The sequence below is a fragment of the Cyanistes caeruleus genome, chromosome 6, assembly GCF_971803275.1.
Source record: "Cyanistes caeruleus chromosome 6, bCyaCae1.hap1.1, whole genome shotgun sequence".
NCBI lineage: Eukaryota > Metazoa > Chordata > Aves > Passeriformes > Paridae > Cyanistes > Cyanistes caeruleus.
In genome coordinates, this window is record NC_141706.1 from 24,758,417 (window position 1) to 24,777,918 (window position 19,502).

A 19,502-nucleotide genomic window follows, 5' to 3' on the forward strand; every position below is an offset into this window, starting at 1 on the left:
TCTGTGGCTCCAGCTTGGTGCAGAAAAAGCCAGGGAACTTATCCAGTCTCCTCCACACTGTTAAGGGCCCACCTGCCCCTAGTTCTATCTCAGTGTGCTCCCCAGAACACATTTCCTGTGATGTTCAGTAGACATCCAGGTGCATGCTGAAGTGACGGCTGTGCTCTTCATCAGTAGGCCTTTTCATCACATAGGCCTCTTCATCACATAGGCCTTTTGAAGTGAACCAAGTATATGGCAGAAAATGACAGATTCACTTCACTGGAATGAAATTATTCTATTCTGACTCTTAAAAGTTTTTCCAAGAGCAATCAGAGTTTCCTTGCCAGTGTGCCCAAGGCATAACATGGCAAAGCTCACTTTTGGAGCCTGAAGGACTCAGGCAGTTTCCATAGCCTCTCTGTGAAGACTAATGAGGGCTGTGCTTCAGTGTTAACAGTGCTGCTTGTGGCGTGGATACCACTGCTTCAGGGAGAGTGCCAGTGTAATAAATTAGTGTAGTGTAGACACAGTTACTAAATAAATCTCACACAAGCACGTGGAGGGCAGGTGTTATGGACATCTTAACCATTTATACTGGAAAGCACATTACTTCAGCTGCATCCGTGAGTAGATCTGTCTCACTTTGTGCCGAACTGGAAAACATTTCACTTGTTTGTTGCCTCCTGAATTTTCCAGCATACTGTATTTTCATATACATACCAGGTATCTTCCAGCACCTCTGGGTTCTTGTTCCCCTTGTCCCCCACATCAAGCTGCTCAGGAGCAGGTATTACAACTCGAGAGCTCACAGTCATCTCCCTTTCCTTGGGTGACCACCACTTCCCTGATCTCTGCCTCTGGTTATAGGAGGATGCATTTTCAAAAACTACACTACATGGTTTCAGGGTTTGACTTTTACCTTTAAAAGTATAAAATGTCTCTGACCCTTACACATTCGTGCATCAAATTATTAAGAAATCAATAGCTGAAATATTGGTAGGCATGTGGACTGATTGCTCAGTGTTGATAAGCAAGGGTGTGTATTTGGTCCTGGAAGTTACTGTTTACCTGGGGGTTGTTTCACTGCTGTTAGGAGTGACTTATTTATACATGGCTGCAGTCCTTGCCCTATGACTTATTTTGATGAGTGTGTATAACTCAAATTGGATCAGTAAACGTGCTCCAGATGACTGATTGTGAGAAACAATTTAATTTGGATGCCACTGAGATGTGTTTCTGAGACTTGAAACATTACTGTAAACTAAATAATTTTTAAAACCAGCTTCTTCTGTGCAAATAGAAGAGAGGGAGAGGGATCAAGGAAGAATCCGCAGCTATCTACTGCTTTATGAAAATCATGTCCTTTTCAGATGTCTTGGTCTGGCTATCAGAAACCACTAGCTTTCTGAAAATTCAGGTGTTTTTCTCTTGAGAATTTCTATGTCTTTTTTGACAACAGAAATTAGTTGTTTAAAAAGTAACAATGACTGGGGATTTTTTTTTGTACTAATTTTTTTTTGCACACCAAACTTCATGATAATTATTCCTTATTATTTCACTGGGGTATCCATAAGCACTGTAATATTTTTGCACCGTTGTTTTCCAGACCATAAGCCGAGCTTTCATGAACGGGAGCTCTGTTGAACATGTGATTGAGTTTGGGCTAGATTATCCTGAGGGAATGGCTGTAGACTGGATGGGAAAGAACCTCTACTGGGCAGATACTGGAACCAACCGCATCGAAGTCGCCCGCCTGGATGGACAGTATAGGCAGGTCCTTGTGTGGAAGGACTTGGACAACCCAAGGTCTCTGGCTCTTGATCCCACCAAAGGGTAAGGGATTTTGTTGTCTTTCAAAGCTTTGTGTGGGTGTTCTTGTATGTAGCAAGTCATTTAGCACAGCTCTGTTTCTTCAGTGTCCTTGAAAAGGCAATAAACCTTCTACAATCTTATCGGTCACAATGAAAATATTATAATTGTCAAAAATACTATTCTGCCTTTTGTTTTAAAAAAAAAAAGGGATTACTGTGATGGTGCACATTAACAATGTGGGTTTTTGTTGTTTGTTTTGTTTTTCAAGTGCTGCAAATAAATTTAGAAAAGCAAAGCATGCAGCTATAGCTGGCTGATGTCCTGTTTTTGTGGCACTTCTCATTGCAGATACATGTACTGGACTGAGTGGGGAGGTAAACCCAGGATTGTTCGAGCCTACATGGATGGGACAAACAGCATCACTTTGGTGGACAAAGTGGGGCGTGCCAACGACCTCACTATTGATTATGTGGACCAAAGGCTCTACTGGACTGACTTAGACACAAGCATGATTGAGTCATCAAATATGCTGGGTAATCTTATATTATATTACACCAACCAGTACAGAAACACGCACTGGCCATAGTAAAGGAATTGAAAAATATGAAATCTGAACAATATAACTGGTAGTAAATCTGTGTGTATACTTTCTTATAAAAGGAAATGGAGAGTTAATGAGAGAGAAAATTTAAAAAACCTTCATAAATTAATAACTGTATGATGATTTATAATGGTGGTGAGATTAAGATGTCATTTCTCTCTATTGGTGTGAAACTGTGTTGTACCAAAGCAGAGATGGCCTCCGAGTTCTCAGAGTGAGGACAACTTACAGGTTCATTGTAAAGCATCCCTGACATTTTTGCCTGGACACTGATATTCTGTTGAAGTACTGTCTCTTATTTCTGACTTCAGATCAGTTGTATTAGTCCTAAACCAAAATACTTCTTGCATTTTGTAGAGGCTGAAGGGTTGTGCAGCTATTCCTGCAGTTTATGTTTCAGATACAACTTTACACATTCTCATGTTTTCCATTGGAATTTTGTTTGTACATACAGGGGGTGTGCTCTGATTGACAATATACACAATTTCACTGCATCTAGGATTTTTGTTTGGGTTGTTGTTTTTTTTTTTTAAATCCATGAAAAGATATTTTTAGAGAGGGTTGGTTTATTTTTTAAGGTGTCATTCTGTGTGCATAGCTTCAGAATTCTGAGATTCTGAAGTGACTCCATTGTAGAAGGCTACTAGGGTGGTCAGGCTTGATTTGCCCTTAGTGAGGCTGTGCTGGCTGTGTCAGATCATCCTTTCATCTTGCATGTGCCTGAGTATTGCCTCCATGAGGATCATGAGGATCACCACAGAGGTGAGGCTCACAGGTCTGTAGTTCCCTGGGCCCTCCTTTTAAAAGTAGGAGTAATGTTTCCCTTTTTTTCCAGTCACTGTCAACTTCATGTCTTTTCAAATACGATGGACAGTGGCTTGCCAAACTCATCAGCCAGTTGCCTCAGGATCCTGGGATGCATCCCATCAGGTCCCATAGACTTGTGCCCATTCACATTTATGTTGTACAATGTCTTTGTAGTCAGCAGATTATGAAGGCTCAGGTAGACTTGTAACAAGTGGGCTCATCAGTTAAAGGATGAGTAAAGCACAAAGTGGATGAGGGAATGCTGCTCCAGCTTAATCTTGGACATTATGAACAGAAGGGGAAAAAAAGATAACAGTTTTTTGGGAGGCTTTCTTCCGTCTACTATGAAAATTCAATTTTGCAGCTTGTCTGCTTCCTTCAGCAGAGTCTTTCTCCTGAATTCATCAGTATGGACTAGAATTGCTCAAAGAAGTCCCTGAGAGCGTGCAGGACCCCTAACTTGGAGAATTTAGATGCCTAAAAATTACATGGGAAAGTTGCCTCTATATTTAGGTCTGGTGGCTTATAAGGAAATGGCCTCATGTTCTTGTTTACAGATATTTTATTCTTTCTCAAGTCTTGGTGAAATGGAATGTAGGGAAGAGGAAGAAAAGTGAGGTATTCTGTAGATTATAGCATTGGATGCTTGAGACAGGAGGAGATGGTGCTGCTAAAGGCTTACATCTTCATTTGATGGCAGAGGTTCATAGAGGTTTATGCTTGAAAGTGTTCAAGAAGGTGGTTTGCAGTAAGACTTTATCTACTTCAGTAATGGATCTCTGTCAGAGTCCATGCTCTGGAAGGTGTTAAATCTGTTGTAAATGTTGCTAACTGAGCCACTGAGTGTGGGAGTATTGAGATTTCTGCCAAACAAATGGTTTCCTAAACTCCTGGGATTAGCTGCATGCTAAATTGCACTACAAAAGATTTGTTTCTTGAGTGAAGCACCATAATTTCACATAGCAGTTTCTCTGTGAATCTCAAGTTTGTTGTTGTTTTCATGCAGATTAATGGCTTTTTTTATTGGCCTAAGTGATTACTGGAGCTGATAGTATTCTAGGATATGTTTTTCAATGTCTGCTTGGGTTGATAAGCATGAGACATATGAAGTAGTATTTATTTACATTACAATACACTGGCATAATTTCAAATTGCTCTTTTGGCAAGAGGGTATCAAGGCAGGGCTTTTGAATGCAACAGTTTGTTACCACTTGAGCAGATATTACTTAACAAAGATTCCTGTGATGCTGATTTGGAAAATGAGGTTTTATTTTAAATAGAAGAAAAAGATTTTTCTGCATGCCAGCCACGCTCTTCATTTTATGCCATAGGAATTGTCCTTTAGCTGATTTTCCTTGTTTTTGCAGGGCAAGCACGAGTAATCATAGCAGATGATCTACCTCATCCATTTGGATTAACCCAGTACAGTGACTACATCTACTGGACAGACTGGAATCTTCACAGCATAGAAAGAGCAGACAAGACCAGTGGGAAGAACAGGACACTTATTCAGGGCCATCTGGATTTTGTGATGGATATATTGGTCTTCCATTCTTCTCGTCAGGATGGCTTGAATGACTGTGTGCAGAATAATGGCCATTGTGGTCACTTGTGCCTTGCCATCCCAAATGGATTTAGGTGTGGCTGTGCTGCTCATTACACCTTGGATCCCAACAGCAGGAACTGTAGTTGTAAGTCTTTTTACTTGCTACCGGTTTCTTTAGTGCTTGTGGCTCCCAGGTGCAAAAGGAAAGGGGTCCCAAGTGTGTTCCAAAGGTTCTGGCTTTAAAAGTGATCTTTGAATATGAGGACAGAGTATGGAATTTTATATTCATTTTTGTGACATGTACTAGGCTTGAAGATTTGTATTTCAAGTCTTAGAAATGACAGCGCTGTAAAGCCTGGTCTTTCTTGTTTTACCAGAAGTGCTTTCTAGGTGATTCAGCTGTGTGAGTGAAGCTTTCCCACTCCTTACCTAAGTGTGTAGGTGGGCGGGAAAGAAATTACCAACAAAAAATGTATTTTTCTCTTACATGTTTGATAAAGTCAGCTGAAATAACACTCAGTAATCTAACTCCTAAGTAGTCTGCCCAGCTTGCAGATGCACTTGAAATACATATAAGTTTGTTTTCTCCCTGCATGTGATATTATGAGCCTGCCAGTTGACTGGTTGTCCAATAGGAACTTAGGTTTCTAGTAAAAGTGGCACATGAATAGAAAATGGGTGCATAGTAACATATAAGGCAATTTTAACTGAATGAAAGGGTGACTTTTTGAAAGACAGGTCTTAGAGATTTAACCTGATCTCCTTCTATAAGTATAGAAAGAAACATTTCAGCTTTATGGCAAAAATCTCTAGTTATGAGTTATTCAGTTTTCATTGTGAATATATTCATGTCTCTTTGTGACTTTGTTCTATATATTGTCCTTCTTCTGTGGGGATATATTGTTGGAAATCGTACTTCCTCATGCATTCTGTTTTGGCTTGTTTCAGCCCCAGCCAGTTTCCTACTATTTAGCCAGAAATCTGCCATCAGCAGGATGATACCTGATGATCAGCAAAGCCCAGATATCATCCTACCTATGCATGGTCTGAGGAATGTCAAGGCTATTGATTATGATCCCTTAGATAAATTGATCTACTGGGTGGATGGACGCCAGAATATTATAAAAAGAGCCAAAGATGATGGCACCCAGGCAAGTGTACATCTTGTATATAATTTTGTGTCAGACTTTTTGTGTGGTTTTACTTTATGCTTGACCTTCCTCTTCTATCTGCCATACCAAGGAATCATCACTGTCACTGCTCTTGTCGGCACTTACTTATGGATGTTCTATTTATATATGAGAGTTACTGAATGTTTTAGGACTGTGGTTTGAGGGCTTTCTAAACCATCAAGCAGGTAAACAATGCTTTCTGTGCAAGCAGTGTTCCTCATTCAATCACCAGAATAATGGCTGGAAATCATTGCCCGTGTGTTGTCTTGCAGCCTTTCACTGTAATGAGTACCCCAAACCAAAGTCAGAACCCGGAGAAGCAGCCACACGACCTCAGCATTGATATCTACAGCCACACCTTGTACTGGACCTGTGAGGCCACGAATTCCGTCAACGTGCACCGGCTGAACGGCGAATCCATCGGGATGGTGCTGCGAGGGGACCACGACAGGCCCAGAGCCATCGTAGTGAACGCAGAGCGAGGGTGAGCTTCCTTCCTGCACCTTGTGCAGAGCGCTCGTGGGAGCTGGCGCCAGCTCTGCCTCTGGGAGCCTTGTGCTGCATCTGTCTGGTTTTGCAAAGAGAAGTTTTGAGTATTGTTCAGGGTGTAGGTGACTGCTTATCCAGTTCTGGGTTCTGAAGGTATCCAGCTTTGTCTTCCTGTTCTCTCCTCTGCCTCTGTTCTCACAGCCGTGTCTGAGGCACTAACCCAGGTGGTGACAATGAATAAAACCACCTTGTCCTGTTCTCTGTGTGGATGCACAGCCTTGCCATCTAACAGGAAAAACAAGGGAATCTGTATCACCTCGGAATCTGGATCATAAATGTTTAGTCATCATAAAACAAATGTTTCCAGGGGTAAAGAAAGGAGCCTCTAATTTGATACAATTATTCCTGCAATTGTAGTAGTATAAACACTTAAACTCCTTAACGTTCCATACGTTTTTAAGTTAGTTCTGCTGTAATGTCTATCTTAAAAACCTCTGAAATGAATTGAAGCAGGTAGGATGCACTAGAGTGATTTCCCACAGGAGGAAAATACGTTGTTTTGCTGCAAAGCAGTTTTGGTTAGATTCAATAGACACTCTCTCTGCTTCTGGTAGTTAGTAGCTTTCTTCTTAGATATCAAAGATGGTCCCTTATTGTTTTCTTTAATAAGTTAGATGCTTAAATCCCAGTTTACTGCTAAATGGTTTACCATGTGCTTGACAGATGTTGAATGACAATATTTCACAACTGCATGGATATAGTAGTACCCAGAGACTCTGGAGCATTTATAGGACCAGTGTTTTATACCAGTGTACTATGCACAGTTCAAAAGTTGTTGTGGGGAGAGGGGGATTAGAGGAAAGATTCTAATCTTACTAGGACTAAGTCGCTTGGATATAGTTTGTATTTATAAAAGCTTATCTGCTTTCTCCATTAAAATGGGAGTTTGGGCTTGTTGATCTCTAAAACTCTCAGCTTTCCTAGTTGGGTTTTCAAGCGATTTACTGCTAAATCCATTTATAAATTGAAGGAGAAATGAGGAAGACACTATTATGTTAAACACTGTAACTATCTGGGAGAGCTGAATGAGTGATCTTCAACAACTTCTGCCATGGTTACATGCAGAACTTCTCCACCTCTCCCTTGGCTGCATGTTCTGACTGCTGCCTCCTCTCTGTGTGTGCCATAAGGAAAGGCTGTGCAGCAATGCAGCCCATGTTGTTGGAGAGCATGCCCATGTTACTCACCACTGAACGAATAGTGGACTCTTCCTGTAAAGAGGTCTCAGTTCATTGTGGGGATGCACAAACCCTTTTTCTTCTGCGCATGAGGAGGGCAGAGACTGCTTTTGTTTGCAACTAAACTGGCTTAGACAGATACAAAAAATTCATGGAACTAAGATGTCAGGAACATGCCATCCTTAGTTGTTCTGTTATCTTTTCACAAGTTTGGTAGAAAATTTTCACTTGCTGAGAAGGAAAGGTAACCTAGAAGGAGAGGAGGTGGCAGTTAATGTTTTTTTGTCAGAAAGAACTTCTGGATTTTGATTTGTAAGTGGGGACAGCTTTACCCACAGAGAGTTGCAGAAAGTCTGTGGTAGTCTCTTGCAACCCCCAATCTGTGCAGGAGCAGTGCTGCTGGTGCAGTGGTGTTAAAGCCCTTTATGACCTGGTGACAAATCCTGTTAATTTCAGGCTGAGTGTGTCAGTTAGCAGATGTTTGGTTCTGGATCTCTGCACCCAGGAGCAGTCACCCCAGCCATGCCTGTGAAACCAATCCCACTTGTAACGTGGGTTACAAGACGGTGCGTGCAAAGGGGAATGGACTGTCCCTGGAGCTCCCAGTTCAGCTGTGCTGTCTCTGTTCTCAGGTACATGTACTTCACCAACATGCAGGAGAGAGCTCCCAAGATTGAGCGTGCAGCCCTGGATGGCACAGAGAGAGAAGTGCTTTTTACAACTGGCTTGATCCGGCCGGTAGCACTGGTGGTTGACAACAAACTTGGAAAGCTTTTCTGGGTGGATGCAGATCTGAAGCGCATCGAGAGCTGTGACCTGTCAGGTATGTGGTATGAAGATAAATGTCTGCAGCACAGTGTTAACATGTCCAGGACATCAGTTCCCTCTTTGATGCTGACCCTGGTGACTTTCATCACCACCGTTGCCAGTTCCGTGTGGGCAGTTGCAGACAGCAATTGCTGGTGGGCTCCCATCTTTGATGTAATGAGAATAGACATGACTATAGTGATTAGCACCCTCTAAGACAACCATTTGACTTTTGATATGTTCTGAAAGTGTTGTTAGTCATGGAACCCCTTTTTTTTCCTTAGTGGTTTGAAAATGTGCATACTTTTCAATATTTCTTTCTCTGGAGCTTACTGTTTAGTAAATCAAGCTAGTTTCAAAAAAACAAAAAACAAAAGAAAGAGCAATGGGTTTTTTTTCTAATCTGGGGGATAAGACAGCTCATCTGAAATAGCATTGTTGCAACACAATGGAGAGATGCCAGCTCATTGCTGTTTTCCCACATCAGTAATATAAAGCATTACTACATATACAAAGCAATACCACCTCATGGGTATTAGAGAGCACAGTGCATCATTGGCTTTCAAAAGCACTTGATGGTGCTGAAGATGTGGAGAAATTGGCTCTAGAGAGCAGTATAGAACAGAGGATGCTGTGACCCTACTTTGTGTCTCTTGATGTGTTCTCTCATCATCATCCATGATGAAAAGTGAAACCCATAAAGGAGAGGGAAGAGAGAAGGGAACAAGTATGAAGGAATACAAGCTGGGCTGTTATAGTGATTGGTACATGCCATAGAGGGTTGAATCTCCAGTTTTGCTGGCTCTTCTTGCCATGTAGTCACATCCTTCCCTTGTGTTGCAGTGAAGCAATGAACTAAAACAGCAGAGAATTGTTCACCTTTCTACAAGTTTGCTTTTGAGTACCTAAAACCGGCTCAAGGTCAGACTCTTCCAAAGGGGATAAAAACATTGGAGCTGCAGATGGGAAGGTAGAGCAGTCTTTCATCAGTTACCAAGCTGAATAGGGGAGCTTTCAGCTGAGCAGCCACAAAATGTTTAGTACAGGATAGACATCAGAGAACCTACAAAAATTTGTAGGAGAAAAGAAGATAAGAGGAAGACAAGACCTTGACCTATGAAACAAACCGCATTTGAGAAGAAAAGGTGGCTGATTGAGACACATAACACAAAATGCATCAGAGATATTGAGAGATATTCTCTAGTGATAAAAGAAGTGATACAGGAAGACATTTAAAAGTAGAATGACAAGATGGCGAGGCTTCATGTTATGCAAGTATGCTGGAGTGGTATCCAAGAGAGATGGAAGAGGCACCAGGTAAAATTGTATAGAAACTATATCCAGTCACAGCCAAAGAATCAAAACTTATAAGTAATATAAAAGCAGGGGGAAGCTACAGGATTATAAGAAAACAATGTTTATGTACTAGAGAGACATGTATCTGTAGCCAGAAAACTCTGGTTATAGTGAGATATATATATATATATATATATAGCTATATATAGTTGAGCTCACTGTAATTTGATTCACTGAGATGTTGATTTTTTAATGAGTTACTAGCATATTTTTATTTTAAAATGCTTTTCAGTCTTGCATCACAACTTCAGAAGAAATTTGAGAGCCAAAGTGATGTTGATTTGAATTACTTCCTATGAATAGTATTTTCTGGGCAAAATACTTTAAAATGGCCATATGTTAGGAAAAGGTATCTAGCATAAACTGATTTACTGAATAAATGGGACCAAAATTGTGTGTAGCATCCTTCATGCCAGTTAAACTGGTTTAGACACCCTTATTCCATTGTAGACTTGTAGAGGTGACATGGTTATGGAGGTTCCTGAAGTTTGTGCTGTACCCTGATTAAAACAGCATCCTGCTAAATCAGAGAATAACCTCAGATGTCCAGTTCTTGACTTTCAGAGAAGGATGAAAGAACTATAAACTTATCTAACAGCTTTTCAGTTGGAGTTAGACCAAAAGTTCATTTTAAATTCCTTTAGTTAAAAACCATTCCCCCTTGTCCTATTACAATCTGCCCGCATAAAAAGTTGCTTTCCCTCTTTTTTATAAGCTCCCTTTAAGTATCATGAAAGGCTCCTTTAAGGTCTCTCCAGAGCCTCCTCCAGGCTGAACAACCCCAGCTCCCTCTCTCAGCCTGTTCTCATAGGCGAGGTGCTTCAGCCCTCTGGTCATCTTCATCACCCTCCTCTGGAGCTGTTCTAACAGGTCCATGTGTAAAACTAACAGAACCTATTGATGTTACATTCTCATGCTTGGCTCAGCTCTGGATAATTTATGCAGCAAATTAGCTGAATCCAGTTCTCATAGCATTTTTATTATGTGGATTCTATATCTCATTTTGTGTAGAAACTTATATTTTTTATATACAAGCAGATATAAGGTCAGAGTTCCAAAATTAATTATAAGAGAAGAGGTAGCACCAAATTATGATTTTGTTTTAAATTTTCATTTTTTAAATCAAATATATCCAGTTACTTAGCCATACAGAGGATCAGAATGGTTTCAGTGAATTAATAGAATGATTTGGAATTTCTTCACCCTAGAAAAGAATAATAAGAACAATAATTAAATGACTCTTAAGTGTAGGGCAGTACACAGTAGAAGACTGCAAGTAATTAAAGTGAAAACTGATAATAAATGCATTTTTACTTGACCTCTTTTTTACTCATTGGCTTAAAGCAGATTTTTATACATTTTTATAAAGCAGACAGCCTGAGCATTTGACAGTGTTCCTATTTATAGGAGCATATTAGGTCACTTTAAGTTTGGATTTTCTGGTGGGTTACTAAATAAAAAGTTGAGGGTTTTTTTTAAGAGCTTTTCTTTTTTGATCACATATCTGTGCTTGTCACATAGGCTGTGACAAGGTTTGGTATTTGCCTCTTGCTTTGCACGATGAATGTTTTATTTGAGTAACAGCAGTGAAACTAAATTGGTTGTATTTCGCTCTTGCTTATAGATTCCAGAAAAAATGTACTGCTCCATGTGCAAGTGCACTGTAAAACTTCTGGCCTGAGAGCTGAGTCTGTCAGCTTTTGGGAGCGCTCGCAGTTGCACATAACAGAGATGTCAGTGTGAGGCTGAGCATGGCTGGCTGACCAGCCAGGCTGTGCAGGGATGACACCAGCCAGGCAGTGCAGGGATGACACCAGCCAGGCAGTGCAGGGATGACACCAGCCAGGCAGTGCAGGGATGACACCAGCCAGGCAGTGCAGGGATGACACCAGCCAGGCTGTGCAGGGATGACACCAGCCAGGCTGTGCAGGGATGACACCAGCCAGGCAGTGCAGGGATGACACCAGCCAGGCTGTGCAGGGATGACACCAGCCAGGCTGTGCAGGGATGACACCAGCCAGGCAGTGCAGGGATGACACCAGCCAGGCTGTGCAGGGATGACACCAGCCAGGCTGTGCAGGGATGACACCAGCCAGGCAGTGCAGGGATGACACCAGCCAGGCAGTGCAGGGATGAGCTGGGTTTCATGTTGTATCTGCCTGCCCTCAGGACATGGCACTTGGTAGTGTTTACCTGAGATGAGACCGAACAAGCAGAGCCCTGGTCTGCAAAGACACATGAAGTCAGTGACCTTGTAGCTCACTGTCTCCAAGGTTTGGTTTGATTTTAGTTGGGATGTTGCTTTGTGATGTTTTTTTAAGGAATAACTTAGAAGTTGACTGGTGTAAAACAAGTCTTTGTTTTTGTTGGTCTCAGGTGCCAACCGCGTGACCCTGGAGGACTCCAACATCCTTCAGCCCATGGGACTCACTGTGCTGGGGAATCACTTGTACTGGATTGATCGTCAGCAGCAGATGATTGAGAGAGTGGAGAAAGTGAATGGGTACAAAAGGACTAGAATTCAAGGCCGGATTGCTCACCTAACAGGCATTCATGCTGTGGAAGAGCTTGATATGGAAGAATTCTGTGAGTTTCAGTATCTGATGTCTTGGTCATTGTACCTTGAAGTCCTCATCCAGCTGGATATTGTAATATTGCCCATGGGCTTCAAATAAGCTATGGAATGCTTCCAACTTGACCAGTCAGGATTGCAGGAGAGGAGGAAAAACAAATTTCTCCTTCTTGTTGAGGGGACTAGCTGCTAGTGATATTGTGGCACTGAGTGACCTGCTTTTTACAAGCTCACATGACACTGAATTTAGTATGAAAGCTACTTGAATTCTGGTTGTTAATTTTCTAAGCACAATCAAGTAATAGGTCTTGGAAAACCCTCTGACAAGAACCAAGAGGATTGTGCTTGCCTTTTTTCTCCAGGTGCTTTAGACTGCTGTATAAAAGTATGTCTGTTTGACTCGGCACAGTGGATGATGTAAAAGCCTGCAGTGAGGGAGGCAAAACAGAGAGGAAGCTTCTACAGTGAGTTCTACTGTGGACATGGAATTTTTCTCCCAACAGAGGTGGAGCATTTTTGATGCTCACATCTGAAAGGCATCAGGCATGCAGGATGTTCTTTTCCTGGACTAGTGGTCCAAATTACTGTGGTTTGGTGGAGAGCACAGAAACCTCTTCAAGTAGTCACTCCTCAAAATGACAACCTACAACTCCTCCTGCTTAACAGGATTGTAAAAGAGAATACAAAATCACAAAAAAATATGTGGGAAACAGGTCTCTTTGTTTCCTGTTGTCTTATATAGGGAGGGCACATTGGTGTATAATGCTTTAATTTTCAGAAGGAATTATTCAACTCCACAACAAACACTGTGTCACATACATTAGTGTCTGTGATGGCTGGAAGTATTTTTGAACTGTGGGTTCAAAAATGTGGGTAAGCTGTTACAAATCAGGTAACATAAGCATTTAACCTGTAGTAGATTCTATGGATTAATCATGACCCAGAGTTTCTTCTTTTCTTTCACAATACCCAGCTTTTCTTCTTCTGTGCTACTTCACACATTTCACATATATTGGTACATTTCAAAGGTAGTTCTGACTGAAGCAAAAAGTTGTTTTTTTCTTTAATTCTCAACAGTGTTAAAAAAAAAAAAAAGAGGTTGCTTTTACCCCATGTGTTTATTTAGGATGGAGAAATGAAATCCTCTTTTGCAGCTGAAAAATTTCTACATAGGTGATTTCTGCTACAACAGGGGAGTAAATATACATATGCACATGCAGGTATATATCCATGCACTTCTGTGAACAACTCAGGCCTCAAACACTGTATTAAACTAATAAATTTATTAAAGGTAGAAAGCAGCTTGCTGAGAAGCCAGGACAGCTGGAAAACAACTTTGGCAGAGAAATTATAATATCTATAGAATTTCTTCCCCATGGAAATTCTTGGTCCTAAGCAGTAGGAAAGAATGCACTGTTCAGCAGCATCACAACACAGGCTTTAGCCCCACAGATTGCTTCAGCAGGTGCTCAGCTATCAGCCTGAATAAGCAGGGAAGGGACTGAGTCTCTTCTGACTCTGTTGGGCCAGGATCATCAGACAGAGCCATCCATCCTCCCATCTCTGTGCCTGTTTCATATCCACCTAACATTCATTAAAATCATTCTTTTAGGACCTCTCAGTGCTTCTGGTTAACTGATTTGGAACACAAACACGTATCTTCCTATCTTTAAAAAAAGCCCCAAAAATTTTTGTGCCTATATTGCAGTTTTGTGAGGAACAGGGAAGTTGAAGCACTAGATATTAAGAGCACTTTAAAGGATAAATCCTGAGGGTTGTGCAGGTTGGCATTCTGCAGAAACATATATTATTTCTTGATGCCTACTCTAGAAATGCAGGTGAGGTATCTAGGTAAGATGTAAATGCAGCCTTCTCAAATCTGCCTTTTCAGTTCTCTTCACCTCAGCTCCCAAATTATTTTCAGAAGTTCTTGAAAGGTCTCCGTATGAAAGAATGATAGAATGGTTTGGGTTGGAAGAGACCTTTTGAAGGTCATCCAGTTGCAACCCCCTGCAATGGGCTGGGGCATCTTCAACTTGATCAGGCTGCTCTATTACTATGACTTGAAGAAATTTAGTCCTTATGAAGTAGTAAGTCGACTTTCAAGCATTGAACTGAAAAATCCTGCATGTATCTTCCTAATAATTTGAAGTGAAATCTTGGTTACTCAGACAGAAGTGGTTTGTGAGTAGTTTTTGATTTTGCCCTAATGAGGAAGGAATAGTTATAATTTCTTTTATGCTATATAATATTCTTTTTGTGTGTTTCACCAGCTGTGCATCCATGCTCCCGTGACAATGGTGGGTGTTCACACATCTGCATTGCCAAAGGGGATGGAACTCCAAGATGTTCATGCCCTGAGCACCTTGTGCTTCTGCAGAACCTCTTAACATGTGGAGGTGAGTTACATTTAACAGCACTGCTAAATCAATTTGTATCAAAAACGTGGCAGCTGAAGTTGGATTCCAGTCCAAAATGTGGATTTACTCACAGTTTTTCAGTACATGTTGTGCTGCATCATGTGTTAAATTAGTCTTTGGTAGTTCTGCCACTGTTTTCTGCTTGAGGTTTTGGGCACATGTGAGTTATCATTCTGAGCAGAATGTTCTTTGACCTTAAAATACTTGCATCTTCTACTGAGATTTTTGTAATTGTATGATGTGACAGGTTGGTGCTTTAAACAATTGTATAAGATGATGTTGCATCGACCTGTGATGACCAGCAGCAGAAATTGTGCCTATGATTTCCACAGTGTGAGACTCCAGTCATTGAAATTAATTTGGCCTCGTAACATGAAACTGTACTGGCTCCTTATCAAAAGTAGTCTCCACTGTGATTATTTTCAATTAAGGTAGCTCTCCTCTTTCTACATGGTAGACTTTTCCTTTAGCCTTGCCTTTTACCATCCTAGCATTTTTAAAAACTGTTAACATTACATTTGCAGAGGGGATTCAACACAAAACGTTGTTTCTTTTTGGGAGGCATTATATCTTAAGTTGTGTGGCTCTGTTGGTCCTCTTGACTTCGTTTCATGTATTTATTTTGCTGTGGATTGCATTTTCTGGCTGAACTCTGAACTCCCATGGGACAGTCATTTCCATGATAAACTGTTTTCTTTCCCATGACCACAACACGTTATGTGGCTTTAGAGTAGTGGTGGTTACATGGGGAGGGCAGGGTGGATCAATCTAATTATACTTCTTGCTGTAGTGTTGTTGCACAACGTGGACAAGTGAGAGAGTCTCACATTCCACTCCTTTGGATCTTCAGCTATAAATCTAAAAATTCAGGGACCTCTATTTCAGCGTCTTACTTTTTTTATTCTAGTCTTTCACTAAGCCTGCACAACAACTTTTTAACCCATCTTCTCTGTCCCAGTAACAGCCACTACCCAGTGTTTCAAAATAGCTAAGCTGGCTGGAGAACATTTGTCCGTGTTCTGGACATCCTTACAAATGATTCTGTCAAGTTTTTTTAATGTAAGCTTGTGCTTGCCAAGTGCAGCCATAATGCAACATTAAGTGTGCCTTTAAATGTGATCTGTCTGTTGAATTATCCGAACAGCACACTTGTACCAAAAATTAATTCAAAAATTACCTTACGTATGTCTGGCATCTTTATCTTTCCTACAGCTGTCAGATCATTGGCTACATTTGTAATTCTCATATTGCTCCTCCTAATAATCATAAATGAGGAACTTATAAAAAAAAAAAAATCACAATTTTTTCAAAACCCAAGCATGTTTTGATTTTAATTTGCATTTTGTTTTTCAAGGTCTTGATTATACTTTTGTTTCATTCTTGAACTTTTTCTCCCTAATGAAGAAAGGACAGCAGCACTTTAAAAACTACTTGCCTGTAATTCTGGAATTTTTAACAGCACCCTCAGGAGAAAAAATACTCATACAGCTAAGAAACTTTCCTTATGCTGGGTTTTTTGTGAAGTCCATTCCTGAGCCTGAATCTTAAGAAAAGCCCACTGGGCTTCCAGAGGAGTGTTACCACACAGTGCCAGAGCGTGCCTCTAGCTGTATCAGACTGTTATAGGCAGGGTATGATGTGGTTCTCTCTTAATTCAAGTGGTGAAGTATCTAATCAGAGCATTACTGGGCAACAGCAGGGTGGGGAGCAGTGGCTGCCTCTGCTAAATGATTTAATTATGTCACAGGGTTTTGACACAGGAATTTTTTAAATCAGTGGAAATGTGTGTTATTGCTACAGGGATGTTTTGAGATGGCCCCACATTTTAACCGTAACTAATTGCTGCTAATAACAACTGCCCATTGTCTCTTTCTTTCATTGAGAACAATGGTGGAAAACTGTGTGTTAGCTTGCTCTAAGAATTCAGAGCATTTTCTTGATCTGGATTGTGTTTGTTTCCTGACATTCTGAAGAAAGCAACTATGGATACCTGATAAGAGCATAATTGTTGCGTCTCTGTATGAGTTGTGGCTGCTGCCTAATGCTATAACTGCCTCACTGCAACTTGAACAACAGTGTGGATGTGAAAAGGAGTGATACCAGAATCTTGGGGTCCATGAAAAGTCAAACTTGAAAAAACCCTGCTTCTTTAGGTCCAACAAACATAGAAATGGCTGTACACAAGTTAAAGTGGTCTGTCTAAAGTGAGAAAATGTAAGATTAGGGCAGTTCTGCAGTGCTCCTTAGATTGCTCACTGACCTGCAGCCCAGAGACCTTCTAGAAAGAGAACTTAGCTTAATGTTTATCAGTCCTATACAGATTTTTTTTTTCTCCATTCATATTTTTCAATTCTTAATTGACTCAGAATTTTTTTTGTGGGAAAAACACTGGAAAAAATAACCAAACAGATACTGTAGAAGTTATATGTTTTAGATGTATTCAGTGCAAATTAGCATGATGTATGAGGTTTTTTAATGAAGAATTGGTCCAGGCTAATATAAATTGCAGGGGTTAGAATTGTTTAGAATCTGGTTTGCAATCAGAAATTGAGTATTCTTTTGAATTTATGTATATGATACTGTCTTCCAAAAGGTGGTTGTTAGCTACAAATATTTGCTTTGTCTCTCCTGTCTATAGTTCAGTGCTTGACTGCTAAAGCAAGCACTGTCAACATGCATCCAGTTTTCGTTATGAAGTTGGCAAAATTTCATTCCCTATGCAAAATCATGTTTTCCTCTAAGCTGGAATCTTAGTATAGTCATAGAAGAACTCCAGGGAACAAATAAGTGTGCTTTTCTTGACAAACTCTGTCATACTTTTACTCTGTTGAAAGGGATAAGATTGAGTATACAAATCTGATCTGTTTTCTCTGTCTCCAGAACCTCCAACTTGCTCCCCAGACCAGTTTACCTGTGCAACTGGAGAGATCGACTGTATCCCAATGGCATGGCGGTGTGATGGGTTTCCGGAGTGTGATGACCAGAGTGATGAAGATAGCTGCCCCATATGCTCTGCATCCCAGTTCCAGTGTGAGAAGGGACAGTGCATTGATGCACACTTGCGGTGTAATGGAGAAATTGACTGTCAAGATAAATCTGATGAAGCAGATTGTGACAGTAAGATCAGTTTTCCTGAACTCGTGGTTCTAACACAAGCATCCCTTTGTGATTTTAACTGTCCTTGAAATGTGTAGATACAAGTCCTTTTGGTTGAGACAGAAGTTCCTGAATATAGATGAGAAATTTAGCAGTTACTTAGCAAGGATATATTATACATAATATATGTGTTGTGTATACATAATATGGGTGTGTAATACATAAGGCATATTTTATAATATGCCACATTACTACATTTTGTTAACAAACAGGTGATCAACTACGCTTTGTTAGGTATTGTAAGAGATTCATACCAATTTGATCTTAGTTTTGCTCATCAAGACTGATTTGACCAAGGATTGGGAGTTACTGAGACCAGAATTTTATTTTAGCTCCACTGAGTAAGATGCATAACAACAAGGAGGAAGAACCAAAGATACACAGGCTTGCAATTTACCCACAGCAGTGTCCTGGTGCCTACCTGATCATAATATGAAACTCACTTCTTTCAGTTTTCTCAAGAGGCTCAAATGCTCCTGTTGTATCAGTACTTGATTTTTCTTTCCTTTCTGTGCAGCAATTTGTCTGCCCAACCAGTTCAGATGTGCAAGTGGCCAGTGCATCCTCCTGAAGCAGCAGTGTGACTCCTTTCCGGATTGCATTGACGGTTCTGACGAGCTCATGTGTGGTGAGATGTCTTTTCTTGACATTCAGGTGCTGTGTTTAGGCATGTTCTACATCCCTGTGCAGAGTCCTGGTCTTTGCAGAGCAATATTCTTTCAGGGAAGAATACTTCAGAAGGGCCTTCAGAACTATCCTTAGGGAAACCTGATTTGACTGTGCTCAGCACCTTGGAACTTACAAAGCTGCTGCTAAGCCTGGAGTGGCTTTTAAAAATGTGCAGCCCTATCCACTGCAATAACAGGACCAAACTGGAGGCTGATTATGTGGAGGAGCTAACATGCAATGAGCAAGTGTCCACAAGAGACCACAAACAGGTCTCTTACAGTGCAGGTGTGAAAAGAATATATGGAGAGAGGTTGATTTTTCTGGGAAAAATGTAACTTTGAATTCTCATGGCAGTCAGTATATGCAAGTTACAGACATGCTGATGGCAGCTGTTGCATAAGTCCTTAGAGAGTCTGTTGCTTTGCAGTGCAAAGTGGACAGTAAAACTGACTTACTTCTGCTCTTGCAGTTTCTGTTGTTTTGCACCGTTGGGGTGACTAGAGCATGACGTATCCAGGCAATGGGACAGATGGAGGGAGCATTTAGAATCGCACAAGTGGTTTAGCAAAACAGTTGGAACAAAGCATTTTAGAATAAAAGCAAATAGATGTGCTGGTCTGTCTGTAGTTCATTCTGAACAAATAGCCTGCACTGGGTTTGTGCAGAGAAATGCTGCACTTACATTGCCTATAGGACCAACATTAGTGGACTGTGAAGTTTTAACATCTTAGATCTTGTCACGTTTTGAAGCACCACTTGTCAGAAGCTGTGCCACTGCTGAGATGAGAGGAGGCTTCACCAGGTTCGGTGCAAGGTAGCCTGTTTTCTTCCTTCCATCTTCGTGGTGGATACTGCAATGAAAAGTGTATTCCTGA

The 19,502-nt window shown here is 40.8% G+C and overlaps 2 protein-coding genes across 3 annotated transcripts in view; one reads left to right on the plus strand and one right to left on the minus strand.

Annotated features, from left to right (window-relative positions):
* The window catches only part of LRP5 (LDL receptor related protein 5), a 132,486-nt gene that overhangs the window by 105,647 nt on the left and 7,337 nt on the right, over nt 1–19,502 (plus strand). For both annotated transcript variants that reach the window (XM_086895799.1, XM_086895800.1), the window contains exons 10-19: nt 1,589–1,815; nt 2,143–2,327; nt 4,570–4,893; nt 5,697–5,899; nt 6,193–6,404; nt 8,280–8,470; nt 12,187–12,396; nt 14,656–14,781; nt 17,683–17,919; nt 18,476–18,586. In XM_086895799.1, the coding sequence (XP_086751925.1) occupies nt 1,589–1,815; nt 2,143–2,327; nt 4,570–4,893; nt 5,697–5,899; nt 6,193–6,404; nt 8,280–8,470; nt 12,187–12,396; nt 14,656–14,781; nt 17,683–17,919; nt 18,476–18,586 (2,026 nt within the window). The remainder of the gene's footprint in view (nt 1–1,588; nt 1,816–2,142; nt 2,328–4,569; nt 4,894–5,696; nt 5,900–6,192; nt 6,405–8,279; nt 8,471–12,186; nt 12,397–14,655; nt 14,782–17,682; nt 17,920–18,475; nt 18,587–19,502) is intronic.
* LOC111930127 (uncharacterized) overlaps nt 13,653–19,502 on the minus strand; it is a 39,078-nt gene continuing 33,228 nt past the window's right edge. The window contains exon 4 of the mRNA XM_086895835.1: nt 13,653–19,478. The gene's annotated coding sequence lies outside the window, so the exon portion shown is untranslated. The remainder of the gene's footprint in view (nt 19,479–19,502) is intronic.